The sequence below is a fragment of the Aquarana catesbeiana genome, linkage group LG03, assembly GCF_042186555.1.
Source record: "Aquarana catesbeiana isolate 2022-GZ linkage group LG03, ASM4218655v1, whole genome shotgun sequence".
NCBI lineage: Eukaryota > Metazoa > Chordata > Amphibia > Anura > Ranidae > Aquarana > Aquarana catesbeiana.
The window spans coordinates 85,205,686-85,229,084 of NC_133326.1; the positions used below are offsets into that span (position 1 = coordinate 85,205,686).

General features: G+C 44.8%; 1 protein-coding gene across 4 annotated transcripts in view; it reads right to left on the reverse strand.

Moving 5' to 3' along the window:
* NEDD4 (NEDD4 E3 ubiquitin protein ligase) overlaps positions 1–23,399 on the reverse strand; it is a 319,479-nt gene that overhangs the window by 14,921 nt on the left and 281,159 nt on the right. For all 4 annotated transcript variants that reach the window (XM_073618773.1, XM_073618772.1, XM_073618769.1 and 1 more), the window contains 5 exons: positions 12,652–12,747; positions 12,447–12,520; positions 11,245–11,305; positions 6,632–6,691; positions 6,442–6,549 (listed from right to left, as the gene is read on the reverse strand). In XM_073618773.1, coding sequence (XP_073474874.1) covers positions 6,442–6,549; positions 6,632–6,691; positions 11,245–11,305; positions 12,447–12,520; positions 12,652–12,747 — 399 coding nt within the window. The remainder of the gene's footprint in view (positions 1–6,441; positions 6,550–6,631; positions 6,692–11,244; positions 11,306–12,446; positions 12,521–12,651; positions 12,748–23,399) is intronic.

Genomic DNA, 23,399 nt, shown 5'->3' on the forward strand with positions numbered 1-23,399 from the left:
TATGTGGTTCTCTCATGTTCAAAATATTATATACACTAGTGGGCTCCATGTATATATATATATATATATATATATATATATATATATATACAGTATATATATGATTAATACAATTTCTTAGTTATATGTTTTATCATCACCTTAAAATCCTTCCATGAGTGACTGATATCTCATCTTTGAGTCAGGGTCCATAATACATATAATACAGTGTATATAATATATATATATATATATATATATATATATATATATATATATATATATATATATATATATATACATACACACATATATATATATATATATATATATATATCTGATTATGATGGTCCGATCACAAGGATAGTAATATGTTTTATATATATATATATATATACATTTTTTAGATGTGTTCAATGTCCCTGTCATTCAGAGATATTTAAAGCCAGAGTTCGGAACTTAATTACTTTTAATCTATCAATTATATATCCCTTGGGCCCTTAAAAGACCCAATACTGGTGCTAGGACCTTTGTGAACACCTGGGGAGCTGTAGCCAGCCCGAAGGGTAGAGCCACAAACTGAAAATGACGTTCCTCTACTGCAAAACGTAGGAACCTCTGATGAGGCTAGAAAGTCTCCCCTCTGGAGTGAGGCTACTACTGAGCGGACAGACCCCATCCAAAAGGACTGTATCAGTAGATACTTGTTCAGGGATCTTAGGTTCAAAATGGGCCTTGTGTCCCCATTTGGTTTCTGGACCATAAACAGGTTTGAGTAAAACCTTGTGCCCCTATCGGATATCGGAACCTCTACAATCACTCCTTGATGCACTAGATGATGTAGTGCCTGAAGCAATAAGTTTCTTTTTGGAGAATCCGAGGGAACGCAGGATCTTAAAAACCTCTGAGGGGGAACCCCCCGAAACTCCAGCTTGTAACCGCGAGATATAATTGAGGTGACCCACTCGGCCTGAATTATTGTTCTCCAAAATGTCCGCAAAGTGTAGCAGCCTTCCCCCCACTCTATAAGGTTTTAAACAAGGGATGTCTAATTCTTTTCTTCACAGGAGGTAGAGAACTCTTCCCTCCGGAAATCTTTTGGATATATTTGTCCAAATGATCACCAAATAAACCTTCCCCATGAAAAGGGAAACCTGCCAATAACATTTTACAACGAAGTTCGGCTGACCAGTTCTTAAGCCACAAGAGTCTGCTCATATGTACAAACGAGAGAGCCAAACGAGAAACCTGCTGTATTGAAACCTTTAGGGCGTCAATAGCAAAACACAGTGCTCAAGAAAAATCTGTCTTACTTTCAGGCAGCTCATCCTCCTGGTTAGGCCTATCAGGCTGTTTGACCTGATCCTTTATGGACTGGCAGATACCAATTGCTGCAACAGCTGGCTGAATAGCTGAACTGGCCAAAGAAAAGGAAGCCTTTAATAATTACTTCAATTTCTTGTCAACAGGGTCTTTCAAGCCCTGTGCGTTATCTACCATAACTCCATAGCTCCATTTTTTTAACAAACTTTTCATCCATGGGATATAAAAGAGAAAACCTCTTAGGAGGAACAAAAATCCTGTCAGGATGTTCCCAATCAGCATACACTGCCTTTTCCAACACGGGGTGTAGAGTGAAAGCCTGGAGGGCTCAGTCACCTCTGCAACAGGCAACTTGAAGGCAGAACGAACCATTTCGGTCAGAGTCAGGATCAAAAGCCTCTGCGACAGAGGCAGACATCAACTGGATATCTTCTTGTCCAGATTTCTCGGAAGCAGACTCATCTGCCGGGCCTTCCACAGAGTCTGAGCTTTAAGCTCTTCCCCATCCTCAACCCATTCCTGCTCCAGACTAGGAGGCTCCGGGGAGGGGGATGTCACGCTTCCTGCTACCCTGCGGGATGGAGGCATTCATGCCAGCAATCCTGTGCTCTAACCCAGCTAGGGCCGAGGACAGTTCATCCTTAGTGATAAAGGGTGAAGCAGCAGCGTTGACTGTAGGCACAATACCAGATAGGCGCAACAGCTCAGATTGCCTGGAAGCCTCTGGTCTATCAGGGGATACAACACTAGGGATACGACTGGGTTCATCAGGAACTACTGACAACATCGGTGTGCCCATCCCTTTAGTGTTAGCTCCGCTCATCTTTTTAAGACATTTACTAGCCACAAAAAGAGAGTACTTGTGTGTAGTATTATGTGATGGGAGTGTGTAGCATGGTGGTGGGAGTGTTATGGTCTGGGCTCATGAGTGCTGCCGGCACTGGGGAGCTACAGTTCATTGAGGTAACCATGAATGCCAACATGTAAGGTGACATACTAAAAAGCAGAGCATGATCCCCTCCCATCAGAGACTGGGCCGCAGGCAGGGCCGGTGCTACCACTAGGCAAACTAGGCATTGCTGCCTAGGATTCCCAGCTGCTGGTGTTCATACTCTCTTCTCTCTGCAGCAAGCAACTAAGTCTCAGCATCAGCAGCCAGCCGCTGCTTCGTTCGCACATAATGTCAGAAGCGCAGCAGCGGAGGCCTGTGTCTGTGTCCCGACTCCCGAATCACTGATGGGCGCTGGTGAGGCTGCATTTGCTGGGCGCTGGTGAGGCTGCATTTGATGGGCGCTGGTGAGGCTGCAATTGATGGCCGCTGGTGAGGCTGCAATTGATGGCCGCTGGTGAGGCTGCAATTGATGGCCGCTGGTGAGGCTGCAATTGATGGCCGCTGGTGAGGCTGCAATTGATGGCCGCTGGTGAGGCTGCAATTGATGGCCGCTGGTGAGGTTGCAATTGATGGCCGCTGGTGAGGTTGCAATTGATGGCCGCTGGTGAGGCTGCAATTGATGGCCGCTGGTGAGGCTGCAATTGATGGCCGCTGGCGGGCTGCATTTTAGGGGGTGCAGCATTAAAAAGGTGGAGTATACATGGGCAGGGCAAAGGGGGTGAAGTTGGGGGGGGGGGGGGGGGCAGCAAAATGAAGTCTCGCTTAGGGTGTCAAAAATCCTTGCACCAACCCTGGCCGCAGGGCAGTATTCCAACGTGATAACGACCCCAAACACACCTCCAAGATGACCACTGCCTTGCTAAAGAAGCTGAGGGTAAAGGTGATGGACTGGCCAAGCATGTCTCCAGACCTAAATCCTATTGAGCATCTGTGGGGTATCCTCAAACAGAAGGTGAAGGAGCACAAGGTCTCTAACACCCACCAGCTCCGTGAAGTCGTCATGGAGGAGTGGAAGAGGACTACAGTGGCAATCTGTGAAGCTCTGGTGAACTCCATGCCCAAGGCAGTGCTGGAAAATTATGGTGGCCACACAAAATATTGACACTTTGGGCCCACTTTTGTTGCCAGAGATTTAGATATTAATGGCTGTGTGTTGGGTTATTTTGAGGGAACAGCAAATTTACACTGTTATACAAGCTGTACACTCACTAATTTACATTGTAGCAAAGTGTAATTTCTTCAGTTTTGTCACATGAAAAGATATAATAAAATATTTACAAAAATGTGAGGGGTGTACTCACTTTTGTGAGATACTGTATATATTCGTATTGCGATTGGCAAGTGGTTATACAATAAAAATGTATGTATTAATATATATATGTATTACTTAATGTATGTATTAATATATGTTTTGCTTTCATGTGGAAGCTTGGAAAAAGTCCCAACCAATTTTTGAAAAATGTGTACTATATTTGCTTAGGACATGGCACCTTCTTAATCTAGATGTATGGCACTGATGCATGTGTACATCCCTGCCAGAGTCACTCCACAAGAAGAAAACACTTGAGGAGGTCAGGAGGAGAGAGTAAGTCAACCTGCCCATGAGTCACATGAGGCAGCTTCCAGAGGCCAAATGAGAATGTAAATGACCTAACAGGGAGATCTGGAGTATGTGCATGGGGGGTGGCTAGGGAACAGCCATAGGATCAGCTGTTATACTGTTGCCACTCACAGTAGGGAGTGCCATGTAACAGCAGTATCAACCAGGTACTAACAAATAGCTAAATGATGGCATACTTCAGCAGGCAGGAAAAAAAACATTTTAAGGAAATACGAGCAAAAACATGTTGGGTTTAATGACACATGGCCTTCACTGTGGTTCCTATAAGCATTCTTTAGGTTTTCTTTCTTAGACTCTGCAGAGGGGCTGTGATGTATTCACCCGTATCTATTCCGGTCTACTGAACCACCTGCTGACGCTATGCCAAATTCATCAGAATGAAAGCTTATTCACTACAAAACTGTGTTTGCTCTGGAAACGTATTCATTGCAGCTTTTTTTTTTTTTTTTTTAGGGGCTGAAGTGCTAGAAAGAAATATCACATCAGTCACATCTGACAAGCTGTGAAGGGAGTAATTCAAAGTCTAACTTAAAGTAAGAAACTTTTATTTGTCGCCCACATCCGCCGTAGGGGAATATTGCCGGTAAAAATGCTTCTCCTTCACTGATGTGTGCTGATGAGGCTGCACTAATAGGCGGTACTGATGGGCACTGATAGGCTGCACTAATGGGCACCGGTAGGCTGCACTAATGGGCAATGGTAGGCTGCACTAATGGGCACTGGTAGGCGGCACTGATAGGTGACACTGATGAGAAGGCACTGATTGGCAGCACTGGTGAACACTGTTGGGACTGCACTGATAATCAGGACACTAATAATCAGTACCATGATTATCAGTGTAGATGTCCCTTTAACACAAGCTGGTTATCGGCTCTCTTCTCCCTTCTTCACACTGCCAGTGAGAGGAAAGGAAAGCTGATAACCGGCTTGTGTTTACATCTGTGATCAGCTGTCATGGACACAGCTGATTACGCGGTAAAGGATCATGAAGGACTCAGTGATCGCACGCGGGCAGCGCAATCACGGGAGGACATCCATGGACACCCTCCCGGCAAAGTAAGCCCACGCCGTAGCCGTCTTTTGGCTATAGTGCGGACAGGAAGGGGTTAAAATGTATTTTCTATGCAAATGCAGAAGATCACAAAAAACTGCGAAAAACATCAAGTTAGAATTACTGTCTGTTTTTTGAATACTATGCTACCATCTTATACATAATCTAAGGAATTGGAGAAGAGGAGACCAGTCTACAACAGCTCCCCCAGCCACAGAAAAGGATGGACTATCTCAGTACCAGTTTGGACAAAATACACAGAGTGATTATAAAAAATAAGATTTTATTTATACATTTAAAATATTAAATATTTGGGTATCACAAAATACTAAACAATTACATGCCAGAAGATTATATGAAAATACATCCTAACAAAACATGTGTGTCACTATTACTTGATGTACTGCATGAAGGAGGGCAGAGGTATAGTGGGTCCTCAGAAGTCATGTATTCCTCAACATGTTTCGTAAAACTTTACCGCTTCATCAGGCGAAAAATATCAATGGACCCACATACAGCTGGAGTCGAAACAGCGCCAGTATTCCCCTACGGTGGATGTGGGGGACAAATACAAGTTGAAGGATAGTGTAGCTGAAATAGCCAAAATTACTCGCAAGGGTCCAGGGAGGGCAAAAGAGGCAAGGGAAACAAGGTTGGGAATGTACATATAAACTCCTGTAGTATGCAAAGTCAAGCGGAGCAATTGTGGACTTTAATTGGAGCCACAAGCCGGAACACAAGGTCTGATTCTCCACTATAGGGTATGTCCCATATGGGAAATGGCATGCACTGCAATTCAAGTCCACAATTGCTCCGCTTGGCTGTGCATACTACAAAGGTTTATATGCATTCCCAACCTTGATTCCCTTGCCTGTCTTGCCCTCCCTAGACCCATGCAAGTAATTTTGGCTATTTCAGTTACGCTATCCTTCCACTTGTATTTGTCGTCCACATCCGCCGTAGGGGAATATTGTCGGTGATTCGACTATGTGGGCCCATTGATATTACCTCCTGATGAAGCGGCAAAGTTCCACGAAACATGTTGAGGAATACATGACTTGTGAGGACCCACTATACCTCTGTCCTCCTTCATGGAGTACATCAAGTAATAGTGACATGCATGTATTGTTAGGATGTATTTTCATATAATCTTCTGGCATGGAATTGTTTAGTATATTGTGATACCCAAATACTGTATATTTTAAATGTTGTATAAATAAAATCTTATTTTTTATAATCACTCTGTGCATTTTGTTCAAACTGGTACAGAGATAGTCCACCCTTTTCTGTGACTGGGGAAGCTGTTGTGGACTGGTCTCCACTTCTCCAATTCCTTCAATACTTCTTGGATGATGGTACCTTTGAATATTTCTATATAGTACATCCGATGTGAGGCCAATTTTATTTATACGTTATCTAATAATATCACAGTACTGGCTACACAATGAGTTTAATGAGCACCAGAACACAAATTTTATCACTTCCTCTGTACTGGTTAGTGCTGTTATGCTAATAAAATGGCATATCCTACAAAATACATCTTTTTAATATGCTGCATAAACTAACATAACACACCTTCCAAAACCACTGTATAACTTGATGTCCAGCAGAGTAACTATTCTTATACTTTGTATTTTCTCTCCAATTGTTGACATCCACATCTCCCAGTCCACACATGAGGAGCTGAAAAACAGAAAGGTAATTAATCAGAGACAACCAATTAAAAAGGAATTATAAAATTATATGCACAAGACAAATACTATACCTCCAATTCATTCTCATCAAAAATTTTTATGAGATCCTGGGGAATAAGTTCAAAAAAGCCCTTTGGGAAAAAAGAAAACATTTTATAAATTTAGTTTCATGAAAGTAACAAAAAAGAGAGAAAGAACATCTAGCGCAGGGGCAGAAGTGTAAGCGGCTTCGTTCCAGCCTCCAAATAGTAAACACGGAAGCGACATCATGACGTCACTTCCCATTTACTCGGCTGCCAATGGCGCCAGTTTAAAAAAAATATACACTATTCAGAATACAGATCTGAATACTTTGAAGTGCAAAGGAGGGATCGGGGGGTCCCTCCTATTACTGTCACAAGGGATGTTTACATTCCTTTTGACAGCAATAAAAGTGATAAAATTTTTTTTTTTAACCACTTGAGCCCCGGACCATTATGCTGCCTAAGGACCAGAGGTCTTTTTCCAATTTGGCACTGCGTCGCTTTAACTGCTAATTGCGCGGTCATGCAATGCTGTACCCAAACGAAATTTGTGTCCTTTTCTTCCCACAAATAGAGCTTTCTTTTGATGGTATTTGATCACCTCTGCAGTCTGTGCAATGCTGTACCCTACGCTAATACTCAACTAATGAATGGTAGCGTTCAAAACATTCACCAATGCAAAGACCAGGATTGTCAGGACAGGAGGGACAATAATAGAGGGTGTCACGCCTATATTCGCACTTGCTGCAGACACGACATCTTTTTTGGGGGTTCGTTGGGTAGGGGTACTCGGGAGGACATAAAGAAAATGCCTCTCATGCAGCCGACTGCATTTGGTTGGGGATGTGAATGGGGGAAGCACGGGCGCTGCAGAAGCGGTGGGTTCCCAATTAGGATTGACGAATCCAGCAGGAAGGGCACTATGGGCACGACGGGCCTGTGTTTGTCTTCTTGGTGGCAGCGGGACACTACTTGTGCTTGCCACCTCACCAGCTTGAACTGCACTTATGGGACTCGCCACGTCACCAAGTGTTACTGCAGTGCTGGTTTGACTACGACCGGGGTGTACTAGGCCGCTGGCGCTTGCCAGTTCAATAAAAAGCTACCAAAAAAAACTGTTAGCGATCGCAGGGATCAGGCCTGACTCTGCGAATGCTGCAGTTATGCGTTAAGTGTTTTGTAAGTGACAGTGATCGATCGATACTGCACTTGGGTGGGCTGGGCCGGGCGGAGGGGCAAAATGCAGGTGCTAGCAGGTATCTGGGCTGATCCCGCTAACACTGCGTTTTTGGGAACCCTAAACTGCTGGGGACGCCAGTATAGATCTGATCGGATCAGATATTGATCCGTTCAGATACTATACCACTAAGGGAGGTTTACGGTGCGTGCGTGGGTGTTAGCGGTACTGGCGCTAATCTGACGCTGCCTGGGGCTGGTGCTTGCCAGTTCACCAAAATACTACCAAAAAAACTGTTAGCGATCGCAGGGATCAGGCCTGACTCTGTGAACGCTGCAGTTATGCATTTAGTGTTTTGTAAGTGTCAGTGATCGATCGATACTGCACTTGGGTGGGCCGGGCTGGGCTGGGCCGGGCGGAGGCGCAAAACGCAGGTGCTAGCAGGTATCTGGGCTGATCCCGCTAACACTGCGTTTTTGGGAACCCTAAACTGCTGGGGACGCTAGTATAGATCTGATCGGATCAGATATTGATTCGATCAGATTCTATACCACTAAGGGAGCTGTACGGTGCGTGCGTGGGTGTTAGCGCTACTGGCGCTAACCTGACGCTGCCTGGGGCTGGTGCTTGCCAGTTCACCAAAATACTACCAAAAAAACTGTTAGCGATCGCAGGGATCAGGCCTGACTCTGCGAACGCTGCAGTTATGCGTTTAGTGTTTTGTAAGTGACAGTGATCGATCGATACTGCACTTGGGCTGGGCCGGGCGGAGGGGCAAAACGCAGGTGCTAGCAGGTATCTGGGCTGATCCCGCTAACACTGTGTTTTTGGGAACCCTAAACTGCTGGGGACGCTAGTATAGATCTGATCGGATCAGATATTGATCCGATCAGATACTATATCACTAAGGGAGGCATATGCTGCGTGCGTGGGTGTTAGCGGTACTGACGCTAATCTGACGCTGCCTGGGGCGACGCATATCACCGCCGGGCGATCAGGGGGCTAAACCTTTATTCGGTAATAAACGGCGGGTGCCCCGACACTATAAAAAATAAACAAACTAACCAGCGTCACCCGTAACAGTTATACGGTGATCAGTGGTGAAAGGGTTAACTAGGGGGCCATCAAGGGGTTAAAACATTTATTCGGTAGTATATGGGGGTCCCTGTCACTATAAAACGCTGACGGCGAACCTAAATATTTAGGTCCCTAACTAGCGTCACCAGCGACACTAATACAGCGATCAGAAAAATGATCGCTTAGCGACACTGGTGACAGGGGGTGATCAAGGGGTTAAAACTTTATTAGGGGGGTACCCTAGACCTACAGGGGGGTAATACTAACTGTCACAACACTGTAACTGTCACAAACTGACACCAATGCAGTAATCAGAAAAAAAAAAAAAAACAAAAAAAACTGCTGGTGTCAGTTTGTGACGGGGGGGGGGGGGGGGGGGGGGGGGGGGGTGATGATTGGGGGGGATCGGGGTGTTTAGTGTGCCTGGCATGTTCTACTGTGTTGTGTAGTGTTGGTGCACTCACATACCTGTCTTCTCTCCTCGGGCAGGAACGGAAATTACCGAGCCGAGGAGAGATGACATCATTTCCTTTGCTGCTGTTTAGCATACAGCAGCAAAGGAATGATGTGATTGGCCAGCGGCGATCGCGAGGGGGGGGCCACGAACGGATGGCCTCCCCCTCATCTCCGATCGCCGTGGGACAAAAGACGACCGCCTCGGGCACCGGGGGGGGGTCCCGATCGGACCCCCCACCCGCGGAAGGCAAATCACGTATATGTACGTGATTTTGCCTGTCCGTGCCACCTTGCCGACGTAAATCGGCGTGAGGCGGTCGTCAAGTGGTTAAACACAATTTATAAATATAAAAATAAATAAAATATATAAGAAAAAAATTTTTTTTTAAAGCGCCCCCGTCCCTGTGAGCTCGCGCAGCAAAGAAAACGCATACGGAAGGGCGGCACAGTGGTGTAGTGGATAGCACTTTCGCCTAGCAGTAAGAAGGGTCGCTGGTTCGAATCCCAACCACGACAATACCTGCCTGGAGTTTGCATGTTCTCCCTGTGCCTGCGTGGGTTTCCTCCGGGTACTCCGGTTTCCTCCCACACTCCAAAGACATGCTGGTAGGTTAATTGGATCCTGTCTAAATTGTCCCTAGTATGTATGAATGTGAGTTAGGGACCTTAGATTGTAAGCTCCTTGAGGGTAGGGACTGATGTGAATGTATAATGTATATGTAAAAGCGCTGCGTAAATTGACGGCGCTATATAAGTACCTGAAATAAATAAAAAATAAAAATAAAGTCGCGCCCGCATATGTAAATGGTGTTCAAATCACACATGTGAGGTATCGCCGCGATCGTCAGAGCGAGAGCAATAATTCTAGCACTAGACCTCCTCTGTAACTCTAACCTAGTAACCGTAAATAAAAATTTAAAGCGTCACCTATGGAGATTTTTAGGTACCGTAGTTTGTCGCCATTCCACAAGTGCATGCAATTATAAAGCGTGACATGTTTGGTATCTATTTACTCGGCATAACATCATCTTTCACATTATACATAACACTTGGGCTAACTTTACTGTTTGGTTTTTTAAAATTCATGAAAGTGTCCCCTTCTCCCAAAAATTTGCGTTTAAAACATCGCTGCTCAAATACTGTGTGATATAAAATATTGCAACAATCACCATTTTATTCTCTAGATTCTCTGCTAAAAATTTTTTTATAATGTTTGGGGGCTCTAAGTAATTTTCTAGTAAAACATACGGATTTTAACGGATTTTGTCGCTGTCATTACTTTTCAGTGTTTGATGACGGATCTCCCCACAAATCACTATCGCTCAATTCTAATTTATTATCACTGTTTTCTAGCTGGTCTAAAACCACTTTTGATGTTAAGGGACGGTTTTGGTTGCTATGGACAATCTCCAGTTTCCAGGCAGAAAGAACAGTTTTTATGATATAAAACTGCATAAAACTGCATGCAGGCCACTGGAGAAACCACTAGGGACAAAAGTAATGTGAAATAATTTCATACAGTAATGTAATCTATAAGATTACAGTATACTGTATGTATTGTGTGTGTTCCACATTTTGAATTCGGCGCCATTCTCCGTCCCCGTGCGTCGCAACGCTTGCAGGGAACGGAGCTCGGTTCCATGATGAATCGTGCGGAGGACGAGCCGCTCACACCGCGGGGAGACTTCGCAGGATCCAGGGGACAAGCTAAGTAAGCTCTTCCTGGATCCTGCGATGCGATCCCGAGTCTGGCTCTGGGTTACCGCTTTTGGTTCTGAAATGCCACCCCGAGCCAGACTCGGGAATACCAGGGAGGTTAATGGATATTGGAACCAATGGAAAGCAACACAACAAAATGATGCTATATTGCCAGTGGTAGAGTGTATAGGGTTTTATTAAACTGGAGAAATAACTATTTTGCAATCATATAAGCAGACACTTAATGCAATACCTCTTTAAAGGAAGTCATCTGCTTCTGCACCCTGTTCACGAATCTCCACTGGATGACCAGACTGAAAAAAAAAGGAAAAAGAAATGTATGAAAACTTATACTGAACAAATACTAAGCAACACCATTATTGATCACAGTGCTGCAGCACATGACTGTGACTATGCATTTTACAAATCTAATTGTCCATTCTCTTTTAAATCTATCACCAACTATGTAATGTAAGGGCCTATGTATGCAATGAATATCACCTGAATAGAATGTATAGAGTTGTCATCATATTACATTGATCTGGTAAAATTAAAGAGATTTTACAACTGAATTGTAATGTGTGCAGTACTCTAAGGCCCCTTTCACGCAATCGGTCTGATTGGGCCAGCCTGTCCGTTTTTCAGATGGACCCAAATTGGACCCCTTAATTTACCTCTATGAGCAGTCAGGTGTAAACGGAATTGTGTCGGTTTACGCCCGGCTACCTCCGATATGAGCTGGCATAAATAAGTAATCGGTGATCCGTTCACCTCCGCCTGACCGGATCAGATTGGAGGGCAGTCAGGTGTAAGCAGACAGCCGGTCCATTTACATTCGACTGCCCATAGAGCAGAGCGGGCTGTCCCCTGCTGAGATTAACTGGATCCAGCCCATGTGAAAGAGGCCTAACAGTATCCTACAGAGAAATACAGTAGGTAAACCACAGGTCTAATTCCATTTCAAACTATGCAGTAATTCTACACTGGATATGTTCTCTATAATCCTAACCTGAGCATCCTAAGGATGAGCTCCGGCGTGCTCCCACAGCCCAATGCAGAGCCCGCCAGGAAGTCAGCACTGCGCTGATCACAGGCAGTGAGGCATTGCGCGGCTGCAGAGATCAAGAAATGTCTCAATGCTTGTGATTAACGCAGTGCCGAATTTCTGGCGGGCTCTGCATGTGGCCTGTGCGAACACGCCTGAGCTCATCCTTACTCAGCACCTGTTAAACTAACACATCTCAGGTATAGGTCAGAAAATGTATGCTGGCCACACACACAAATTTTCAAAGAGTTTTAACCAGCTTTCTGCTGCAAAAACAGCTGACCAAGCCATCCCCCCACCAACATCTTAGACGATTTTACAGTTATTGATTGAATTGAATTGAAGAATTAAAACTGCCTGTAAAATGTGCGTAGAAGCAATAATGTTGCTTGGATCACTCAGCCACTCACTATATATATTCTCTCTTGTTTTTGTTGTTGACTACAATCTCGGATCCACCAGGCTTAAGATCATGTTGATGAGTCTACAAAAAAATTAAATATCATCAAATGAAATGTAAATCACATACATTTCTAAAACATTTAACCATATAAAATACATCAATTCCAGTCTACAAATTTATATTGCATAATAATAAGTGTTATAATTTATTACCTGTCCAAAAAGTTCCTCATCTACAGTAAACCGTAGGTCTAATTCAGTAGGGTCATTTTCTAGTATCCACTGGAGAGAATTGTAATACTCACTGTCCTATGGAAGTAACAGCAAATTATTAAAGTGGAACTCCATTTAAATATAAAGAAAAAAACGAAACTTATTTAAAAAATTTGGTATAGACTTAATTTTTTGCTGAAATGTATCTGTATATTATCTCTCTACAAACCCTTGCACATCAGAAACCAGATAAAGGGGAGATTATTTACTGTGAGGCCCAAGGGTACAAGCACAAACTTGGCATAAGGTGTTAAAGCAGTTTAAAGAGATATTGCAAGATTGCCTAAAAAAAAGGCAGCTGAAAGTTCCTTGCAGGAGAAAGTTATTACACTTATCTCTCCAGTGGCCAGTGTCTTCTACAATCCCTCTGTTCCAGAAATGCAACCTTTGCCAGTCTCTTCAGCATTCAACACTTCCTGGAGCATCAAATACCTGTGCTCCCCTGCTGTGCACTGTGGCTCCATCCTCCTATCTCTACGTCACTGCTGATTCCTGTAGTGACGTAGGGGTGGGAAGAAGTAACCACAGCAAACAGCAGTGAACATAGGCATCTGAAATTCATGGAAGTATACAGTGGGGAAGATTTACTTAAGCTGAAGCACTCAAAATCTGGTGCAGCTGTGCATGGTAGTCAATCAGCTTATAACTTCAGCTTGTTCAGTAAAGCTTTGACAATAAAACCTGGAAGGTGATTGGTTTCTATGCAGAGCTGCATCAGATTTTGCACTTGAACAGAGAGGAAGTAGGAGACACTGGCCACAAAAGAGGTGAGCATATAACCTGTTCTCTTGCAAACTTTTGACTGCATGTTTAAATCTTGACTAAACTACTTTAAAGCAAGAGGGGACATAAAAGGGGGACCTAAACAATTTGACCATAGATCATTCTCTTTAACCACTTGCCGCCCGCCATATAGCAGAATGACGGCGGCAAAGTGGTTTCAATATCCTGACTGGGCGTCATATGACGTCCGCAGGATATTGAGACGCGCATCACAGCGATCGTTATTGCGGGGTGTCATTCTGACACCCCGCAACACCGTTCTAGGTAAAGAGTCTTTGACGGAGACTCTTTGCCACATGATCAGCCGTGTCCAATCATGGCTGATCACGATGTAAATAGGAAGAGCCGGTGATTTCCTCACTCGCGTCTGACAGACGCGAGTAGAGGAGGGCCGATCGGCTGCTCTCCTGAAAGGGGGGTCTGTGCTGATTGTTTATCAGCACAGCCCCCCTCGGATCCCACCCAGGACCACCAGGGAGGCCGCCCAGGACCATAAGAGAAGCTGCCCAGGACCACCAAGGAAGCCATCCACACTGGACCACCAGGTATGCCCCCTAGACCCCCAGGGAAATACTAATCTGTGCCCAGGCAGCTGCCAATCAATGCCCAGGCAGCTGCCAATCAATGCCCAGGCAGCTGCCAATCAGTGCCCACTCACAATGCCTACCACTGCCAGTGCCACAAGGGATGCTTATCAGTGCCGCTTATCAGTGCCCATCAGTGCCGCCTATCCGTGCCCAGCAGTGCCACCTATCAGTACCCATTAGTGCCACCCATAAAAACTCCTCTTTGCAGCCTTTCAGTGCCCATCAGTGTCGCCTATCAGTGCCCATCAGTGCCACCCATGAGTGCCCATCAGTGCTGCATATCAGTGCCACCCATCAGTGCCGCCTACCAGTGTCCATCGGTGCCGCATATCAGTGCCCGCTCATTGGTGCCACCTCATCGGTGCCGTCTTATCAGTGCCGCCTTATTAGTGCCCATTAGTGAAAGAGAAAACGTACTTATTTACAAAATTTTTTAACAGAAACAAAAGCAAAACTTTTATTTTTTTCAAAATTTTCGGTCTTTTTTTATTTGTTTAGCAAAAAATAAAAACCGCAGAGGTGATCAAATACCACCAAAAGAAAGCTCTATTTGTGGGAACAAAATTATAAAAATTTAGTTTGGGTACAGTGTTGGATGACCTCACAATTGTCATTCAAACTGCGACAGCGCTGAAAACTGAAAATTGTGGGCAGAAAGGTGTATAAATGCCCTTTATTGAAGTGGTTAATAGTCTACTGCGGAGATATGATACAGAGACGGGAAGTTACAAAACTGCAACAGAAAATATACTGTTCCTTTATAACAATGCGGAGTGGCAACAGTATGTGAAAAACAAGATTCATGTAACAGAAATACAAATATTTTGGCAGGTAAAATTGTTCACATTTATGTATTTTCTAAATGTGTACTTAGCTGCTTGATTAAGTTTTTGACCTAAAGTAACTGGAGGAAATGTAAATGAACGCAGAATATCAATCCACACAGCATAGGTTGTGCACTAGAGAAGTGGAATGTGTGTGGTGATAAAGCAGCATCACGTTTTTTTTAAACCTGACTACTTGTAAGATAAAATAAAACACAGTAGTCATCTGAAATTCTTGTTTAGGAATGATCTTGTACATGTGACTATCAAGAAAGTCAACAGCAGATGCCAAGTGCATGTGCTGTCTTTTCCACTTGACAGTCAACAAGAGGCCACCTGGATATATAGAGTTGATGGCCCTTATGAAGAAATAAGCTAAATATTAAGAGGGACAAGGACCACTTTTAAGGCTCCATGCACACTGGCTTAAAAAACGTTGCTTCTACAGGAGTTTTTTGTTCTGCCTGTAGAAGCAGCTCAATGTTATCCTATGTGTTCGTGCAGATTATGACGTTAAGATGCATATTTTGAGTTTAACGTTTTTTTTTTTTTTTTTTGTTTTGTTTTTTTTTTTAACAATCAAAGGTGCTTTATTGTTGTCAAAACAGGCAAAGCATACAGATTGACTTAGAACAAAACAATACAAAATGCTTGGATTTCATACAAGAGGCAGGGAAAGAACACAACCGTAGTTTGTCAGTGCAGTTAATTACATACTAGACAGTAATCGCAAACAGCAGCAGGTTTAATAGGAGGAAGAAGACTCATAGATAGTACATAACCCCCTCCCTCCAAAAGCTTCTAGGTGATGGTCCATGGGGCCCACACTTTGTCATATTTCCATTGACAACCCTTGTTAATATAAGTTAATCTGTACATGGGCAGGGCAGTGTCTATCAAATAGAGCTGCACGATTATGGCTAAAATGAGAATCACAATTTTTTTACTTAGAATAAAAAGATCACGATTCCCGCACGATTCTTGCAACATAATTTTTTTTTTAAGAGAGAGAGTTATAGAGAGAGATTGATTGATTGAGAGATTGACTAAGAGCGACTGATTTGAGAGACTGATTGAGAGCGATTGATTGAGAGAGTGCGATTGAGAAATTGATTGATTGAGAGAGAGAGAGAGAGAGAGAGAGAGAGAGAGAGAGAGAGATTGATTCAGAGAGAGAGAGATTGATTGAATTTGAGAGAGAGATTGATTGGGAGAGAGAGAATAAAAAGCATTTGCGGATTCTTAAAAAAAACAAAAAAGCAGTATAGCAGGCAGCTCACATTTCGCCAGTGCCACTCAGTGCTGCTGGTGCGCTGCCCCCGAGTCCTCTGGGAAGAACAAACATACTTACCAACCAATCATATTCTTCTTTGCTGACGTCAGATGTTTCACGCTGGCTCCGACGGCTTCCCCTCCGCTCCGAAACAGGCAACATCCCGGGGACACCATCGATCACTGCGCGGCGCGTGCTTTTAAACTGACAATTTGCTGAATGGTCAGAATTGTTCAAATCCGGAGTTGCGATAACGATTCTCCGCGATTAATTGTGCAGCTCTTCTATCAAGGCTTCCCAGGAGGAAAGAGAAGGGTGGGAGAGGGAGATCCATTTCAGAAGAGTCTCCTTTTTAGCATAAAACAGAAGATAGGATACCAACAGTTTTAAATGATGGGAGCGCTGTGCATCATCATGAACCCCCAATAGTGCCAATTCGGGTGTAACTGGGAGGGACAACTGCAGCTGAAGATTTATTTCGCTGAAGACCTCTGACCAAAACAATGTTATAATCGGGCATTCCCAGAACATATGGAAGAACGTCCCCACCTGTGTCCTGCACTTAAGGGCACAAGGGATCCTGATCTGGGAAAATACGATGCAGTTTCTGGGGACTGTAGTAGATTCTGTGCAGGAATTTTCCCTTTATAAGCTTATCCCTAGAGGAGATGACTAACCTGGGATCCTGTTCTAGACAGTGATCCCAGTCCTCTCTGTCCAGTGATGGTATGTCACTCTGTCACACCCTTCACAGCCCATCCATCTTAGGGAAGTAAGTGCCCAGCAGTGCAGCATATAAGGTTGATACAAGTTCCTCAATAGGATCAGCCTGAAGGAGTGGCGTTTGGGGAAACTGTGCTCTAGTGGCATTTCACAGCTGTAGGTATTGAAACCCCATACATTGGGTAACTGAAATTTGTGAAGTAGGTCATTCATCGGAAGTAAGACATCCTGAGACATAACATCTCCCAGGGCGACGACACCACGTTTGGCCCAAACCTGTTGATCCGGCAGGGTGCGGAACTGTGGTAGACTGGGATTACCCCAGAGTGGGTGGGCCAGAGACCACTGGTTGGGACGCACAAACCTCCGTCTAGCAGCCACCCACACCCTCCAAGTAGCCCTCAGTGGTCCAGGGACCTTCGTGTATGCCTTTGGGCCCCTATATACAAAATTCCGTAAATCAGCCAGGGAGCCCAAGCCAACTGCCTCCAAACAGGTGGCCGCGGTTGACTTTGAGCCTATGAACCACCACTGGACTGTCACCAACATTGCAGCCCAGTAATAGACCCTGAAATTGGGCAGAGCCAATCCTCCCAGGTGAGCCGGAAGCCACAGGGTAGATCGTGCCAGTCGAGGGACCCCGCCATGCCAGGGAAAGGATCCCACACATTGTTCAATTTCTTTAAACAATGAGAACGAGATCCATATCAGACAGTTTTGGAAGAAGTAGTTAAATTTAGGTAGCAACACCATTTTAAGGAGGTTAATCCGTCCCAGTAGATTAAGTGGGAGGCTTTCAAGGTTGTCAATAGAAGGAGAAGGTTCTTCTCCATATAGTTAGCAGGATTTTTAGTCATTATGACTACCAAATAGCAGAATTCCTCCAACCATCGCAGAGGGGAGGAGGCAGCATCTGCATCTATAGGGAATAGAACTGACTTGGACCAGTTTAATTTAATACCCAAGAAAGTACCAAAGTTATCAAAAATACGTAGGGTGGCTAACGAGGGGCCAGCGTCATTAAGATACAGCAATGCGTCGTCCTACTCATACAAGGACTGCCGCTCTTCCAACTTTCCCAGCCGAAGGCCCATGACATCTAGAGCAGATCTGATGAAAATGGCCAGGGGCTCCAGTGCCAGGGCAAACAGACTGGGGGGAGAGCGGACAACCCTGTCGCGTACCGTGAAAGAGACGAAAAAGGGCAGAAAGCCAGTTATTTGTACGGACCCTCGCTCTAGGGGCACTATATAGTAATTTAATTCCATGTATGAATTTGGGGCCAAACCCGAATTGCTGAAAGACTTCCCAGTGGTACGACCAGTCTACTGAATCTAAAGCCTTTTCGGCATCTAGGGAAGCAATAACTCTAGTGCCTTGATTGTTGTGGGGGACAGATGGTTTAAATAGAGTTGCCTGATGTTTATGTCAGTTCCTTTCCCCGGCATAAAACCAGTCTGGTCGACATCAACCAGGTCCTCAATCACCTGGGACAAACGGTTAGCCATGACCTTCGCAAAAATCTTGGCATCCACATTTAGTAGGGATATCATTCTATACGCCGCACAATCCTGCGGGTCCTTGCCGGGTTTGGGAACCAACACAATCACGTCTTTGTTCATAGAGTCAGGCAGTGCCTCTAGGGAACAATAGCCTGAAAGAAGGGAGGTCAATATGGGAGAAAGAAGTTCCATAAAATTGCTGTAGAACTCAGATGGCAAGCCATCAGCCCCGGGGCCTTACCACCCTTCAACTGTCCCATGACCAATTGAACCTCCTCTAGGGTGATGTCCGCGTCCAGCCTCTCTCTATCCACTGCAGTTAATGTTGGGAAAGAAATAGGTTCAAGAAATTAGGAAAGATCAGAAGACGAGAAGTCAGCCCGGGAGGAGTATAGGTCCTGCTAAAACTGTAGGAACCGATCATTAATGCAGGTCAGGCGCTGTTAGTATGCAGTCATCCTTGACCCTAATACAGCCGACAGGGGTGGATGGGATGTGTCCCTTAGTCAGCCAGGCCAGCAGTCTCCCATTCTTCCCCTCAAAATCAAACACCTTTTGGGCCGAGTACAGAAAAGCCTTGTCAGTCTGAGCTACTCTATGGGTGGACAACTCAAGCAGAGCTGCCTTGTTTAATAATGATCACTAGAGGTGCACCGAAATTTCGTCCGCCAAAAATTATCGTCTGAAAACTGCGGTTTTTCATTTGGCAGATAGCAAATAACAGCTGATACCTAAAGGGGGCAGGGTCCACCCCGAGTGCTGCCCATTGCGGGAGTGTCACCCTGGCACGTCCCAGTCCTCCACTCCCTCCTCCTCTCCTCCCAGCAATCTCTGCATGTCACAGAGCTGAATTGTCTGGGCTGTAGTAAAATGTCCCGCCTCTTGTGATAGACGGCACACTGATCCAGTGATGGGACATTGAATCAGTGTGACGTGATCACAGGAGGCGGGACATTGTTACTGCGGCCCGGGCAATTCAAATTCTGCTCCGTGACACACGGAGATTGCCACTTTGATCTGGGCACAGGCAGGCTGCATATGATGGACACTGGTGAGGCTGTTGGGCACAGGCAGGCTGCATATGATGGGCACTGGTGAGGCTGCTGGGCACAGGCAGGCTGCATATGACCGGCACTGGTGAGGCTGTTGGGCACAGGCAGGCTGCATTTGAAGGGCACTGGTGAGGCTGCTGGGCACAGGCATGCTGCATATGATGGGCACAGGCAGGCTGCATATGACAGGCCTTGGTAGGCTGCATATCCCGGGCACTGGTGAGGCTGCATATGACAGGCCCTAGTGAGGCTGCATATGACAGGCCCTGGTGAGGCTGCATATAATGGGCAGTAATGAGGCTGCTGAGCACAAGCAGGCTGCATATGACGGGCACTGGTGAGGCTGCTGGGTACAAGCAGGCTGCATTTGATGGACACTGGTGAGGCTGCATTGATCTCTTGTATCATGTCTGCAGTCTCTGACCATCTTCTGTATCATATCTGCAAGAGGTGCATCGAATGGAAACTTAGCTAATAATATTAGCAAAGTGTTTGAGTAAGAGATTGCAGACATGATACAAGAGATGTTAAAAACTGCAGACTGCATTTTTCCTGACCTTTCTTGTACTAAAGGTGTCCATAATGGCAAACAATAAATTCATATTCATTTAAATTAATTATATTAATTAAAAAGTTGAATATAATACAATTATATATAAAAATAATATAAATATTTTTTTTTTCTGTCATTTTCGGTCTCGGTTTTTGGCCTAGTGCATCCTTCATATTCGGTATCGGCACCAAAATTTCCATTCAGTGCACCCCTATCACCATCCGGGGCATGAACATAAGCAGCCTCCAACCTAGTTACCCTCCTCTCCATCTCCTCCAGGGAAAAGGCAGCCTCCTTCCGGAGACGTGAAATGTTGGAAATGTATTCCCCCTAGCCCATGATTTAAAGGAGTCCCACAACACAGATAGAGAGGCAGTATCTTGGTTGTCTGTCCAATAGTTGCAAATAGAGGCAGTCAGTGGCTCTTGTAGTTGTTCATCATTTGCCCAGAATCTGGACAGTCTCCATAGCCTAAACTCAGGGGGTATGGTTAGAGCAAGGGAGAGGCACAGTGGGGCATGGTCTGAGATGCCCCTGGGAAGCACAGATACGTCCTGGACACATTGTAGGTCTATACTAGACAGGGTCTTATACATGGCCGAGTGACAAGTGAATTCTCTTGCGTTTGGGTGCATGCGTCTACAGACATCTGTAAGGGCATAGGTGTCAGCCCATTGCAGGAGGTCAGAAGAGTCACAAGCCGAGGAATGCAGCCTATCCAGGGCCACACACGGAACCATGTTGAAATCACCCATAAAATAGACCAGATTATTGTCAAATTGAACCACAAGTTGCATAATGTGATGCAAAACCTGGACCGATGCCAGAGGAGGGACATATACCTCCATCAGCACCACAGTCTTGTCATAAATATGGGTGTAAATGATTATATATCTACAGTCTGGGTCCATTTTAACTTCAATGAGCTGAAACGGCAGTGTTTTTCTTACTAGGATGCTGACCCCGCAAACATATGTGGAGAATGTGGCGTGGTAGTGTAGGCCCACCCACGACTTCCTGAGACAGATCATTTTGAAGCCTTGGAGATGCGTCTCCTGCAGAAGACAGATATGTGGGTTGTGCTTTTGGAGGAAACGGAACACCAAGGATCTTTTAAAAATGGTAGAGTTAAGGCCCCTGACATTCCAGGAGATCACTGTGAATTGAGGCATCGGAAATGTAAGGCATCAACACAGGGTGAGAGACCTGCTCACAGGGGTAGCAACCCAGCCCTCAAGGAGGAGAAGACAGGTATAGAGTACACAAGCATATTGCATAGCAGCATATTGTTAAAGTATATAAACAATCTAATGTCATAAGGAGAGCCATAAAGACAAAACAAAGCACCTTTAGAACCAACATACAAAAAGCCACAAAGAACCCCAAACAACTTCCCCTCCCACCTAGCATCCTCCACCCCAACCAAGGAATGCTTATACCTATAACCATGTAACACCCAATGATGGGAGGCGTGGACCAGTGGGAGTAGTTTGTAGTGGATTTAGTCCGCCAGCTGGAAAAAATAAAAGCGGAGTCTCCACTGTACTAGGATCAAATAATAATAAATGAGAAAGGGGCTTTTCCTGGGTGAAGGAAAAAAGAAAATGCAATTTATGAACAATAAAATACATTTGGTTAGATAGCACTGTTCCAGATGAAAGTACAGTTCCCCTTGAGACAGGGAACATGGGTGTGCAACCACAATAAAAGTCCCCAGTGCAACCTTAAACACTTGCCTACCGGGCACTTAAACCCCCCTCCTACCCAGACCAATTTTCAGCTTTCAGTGCTCTCACACTTTGAATGACAATTACTCAGTCATGTAATACTGTAACCAAATAAATTTTTTATCCCTTTTTTCATACAAATAGAGCTTTCTTTTGGTGGTGTTTGATCACCTCTGGGTTTTTTATTTTTTGCGCTATAAATGAAAAAAGACCGAAAATTTTGAAACAAAACAAATTTTTCTTCGTTAAAAATAGCCCAAATTAGTGGATATTATAATATTTGGGCTGTGTGAAAGTTAGTCTACAAGCTGTAGTGCAAATCATAAAAAACTGATCACACCTGATGTACTGGTAGCCTCATTTCTTGCGATCTGAACAAGCCAGGAAAGTACAAATACCCCCCAAATGACCCCTGCTTTCAAAGTAGACATTCCAAGGTATTTAGTAAGATGCAGTTGAGGTTTTTGATGTTGTAATTTTTCCCCACAATTCTTTGCAAAATGAAGATTTTTTTTTTCCCCACAAAATTGTCAATGTAATAGGTTATTTCTCTCACATGGCATGTGTATACCACAAATGACACCCCAAAATACATTCTGCTACTCCTCCTGAGTATGGCAATACCACATGCATGAGACTTTTACACAGCCTGGCCACATACAGAGGCCCAACATGCAAGGAACACCGTCAGGTGTTCTAGGGACACATAGCATGCACATACCAAGAATTACACCCCAAAATACATTCTGCTGAGCAAAAGCGAAAGCAGTTGTCCAGGCAACAGACAGGAATACTATCCATAGTCAGTACAGGCAGCAGGCAGGGATACTGACCATATACGCTCAAGGGCCAGTGCAGGCAGAGATTGTCAGCAGTGCCAAAATATTGCTCCTGGTAGTGGGCAGGAACATGGTCCATGTCTTGTGGTCAGTTCATATGACAGGCAGAGGCATGATGGCAGAAGTCCTACAGGCAGCAGGCAAAAGTAGGGCCTCGTTCAGGACAGAATGGGGACAGGGGTAGAGGCTTATCCCACCCAAATCTCTTGGAAGCCTCCGAGTTTCCAGACCCTAATCTTGGAATGAGAAAACATAAAAAAATGTTTTCTTCATCCAGAAAAACAATTCTGGAGCCCCTCACATATGTGAGACCACTGTGTTATGAATCCCACTAGTCCAGTAGCAGGGTACAAGATCAGTCCAAGAGGCAGGCAAAAAGCATGGTCAAATAGTTCAGGGTCAGTTCCAGATCAGGCAGAGGTATTTACAGAATCGGTAGGCAGAAGCGTGGTTGAATAACAAGCCAGGATCAGTTCCATATCAGGCAGAGGTATGTACAGAATCGGTAGGCAGAAGCGTGGTCGAATAACAAGCCAGGATCAGTTACAGAGCAAGCAGAGGCATAAGGGGTGTGAAGGTAAATGGCAGGAAGTGAGGGTTATGTTTACCATACTTCACTAATAATTTACTGAAGTATGGTAACAGCGGAAACAGTCACTTATGCAGAGGCCTGGGTGGGAAGGACATTGGGGACAATAATAAGTGGTGTCTCTTCTAACTCCTCCTCTGGAGCACACCCGGCATTTTTTCTGACGTTTTTGGCCTGTTGGTCTGGGAGGGATTTTATTGGGAAAGTGGCGTTCGGAGAGTCTGCTAATCACATCA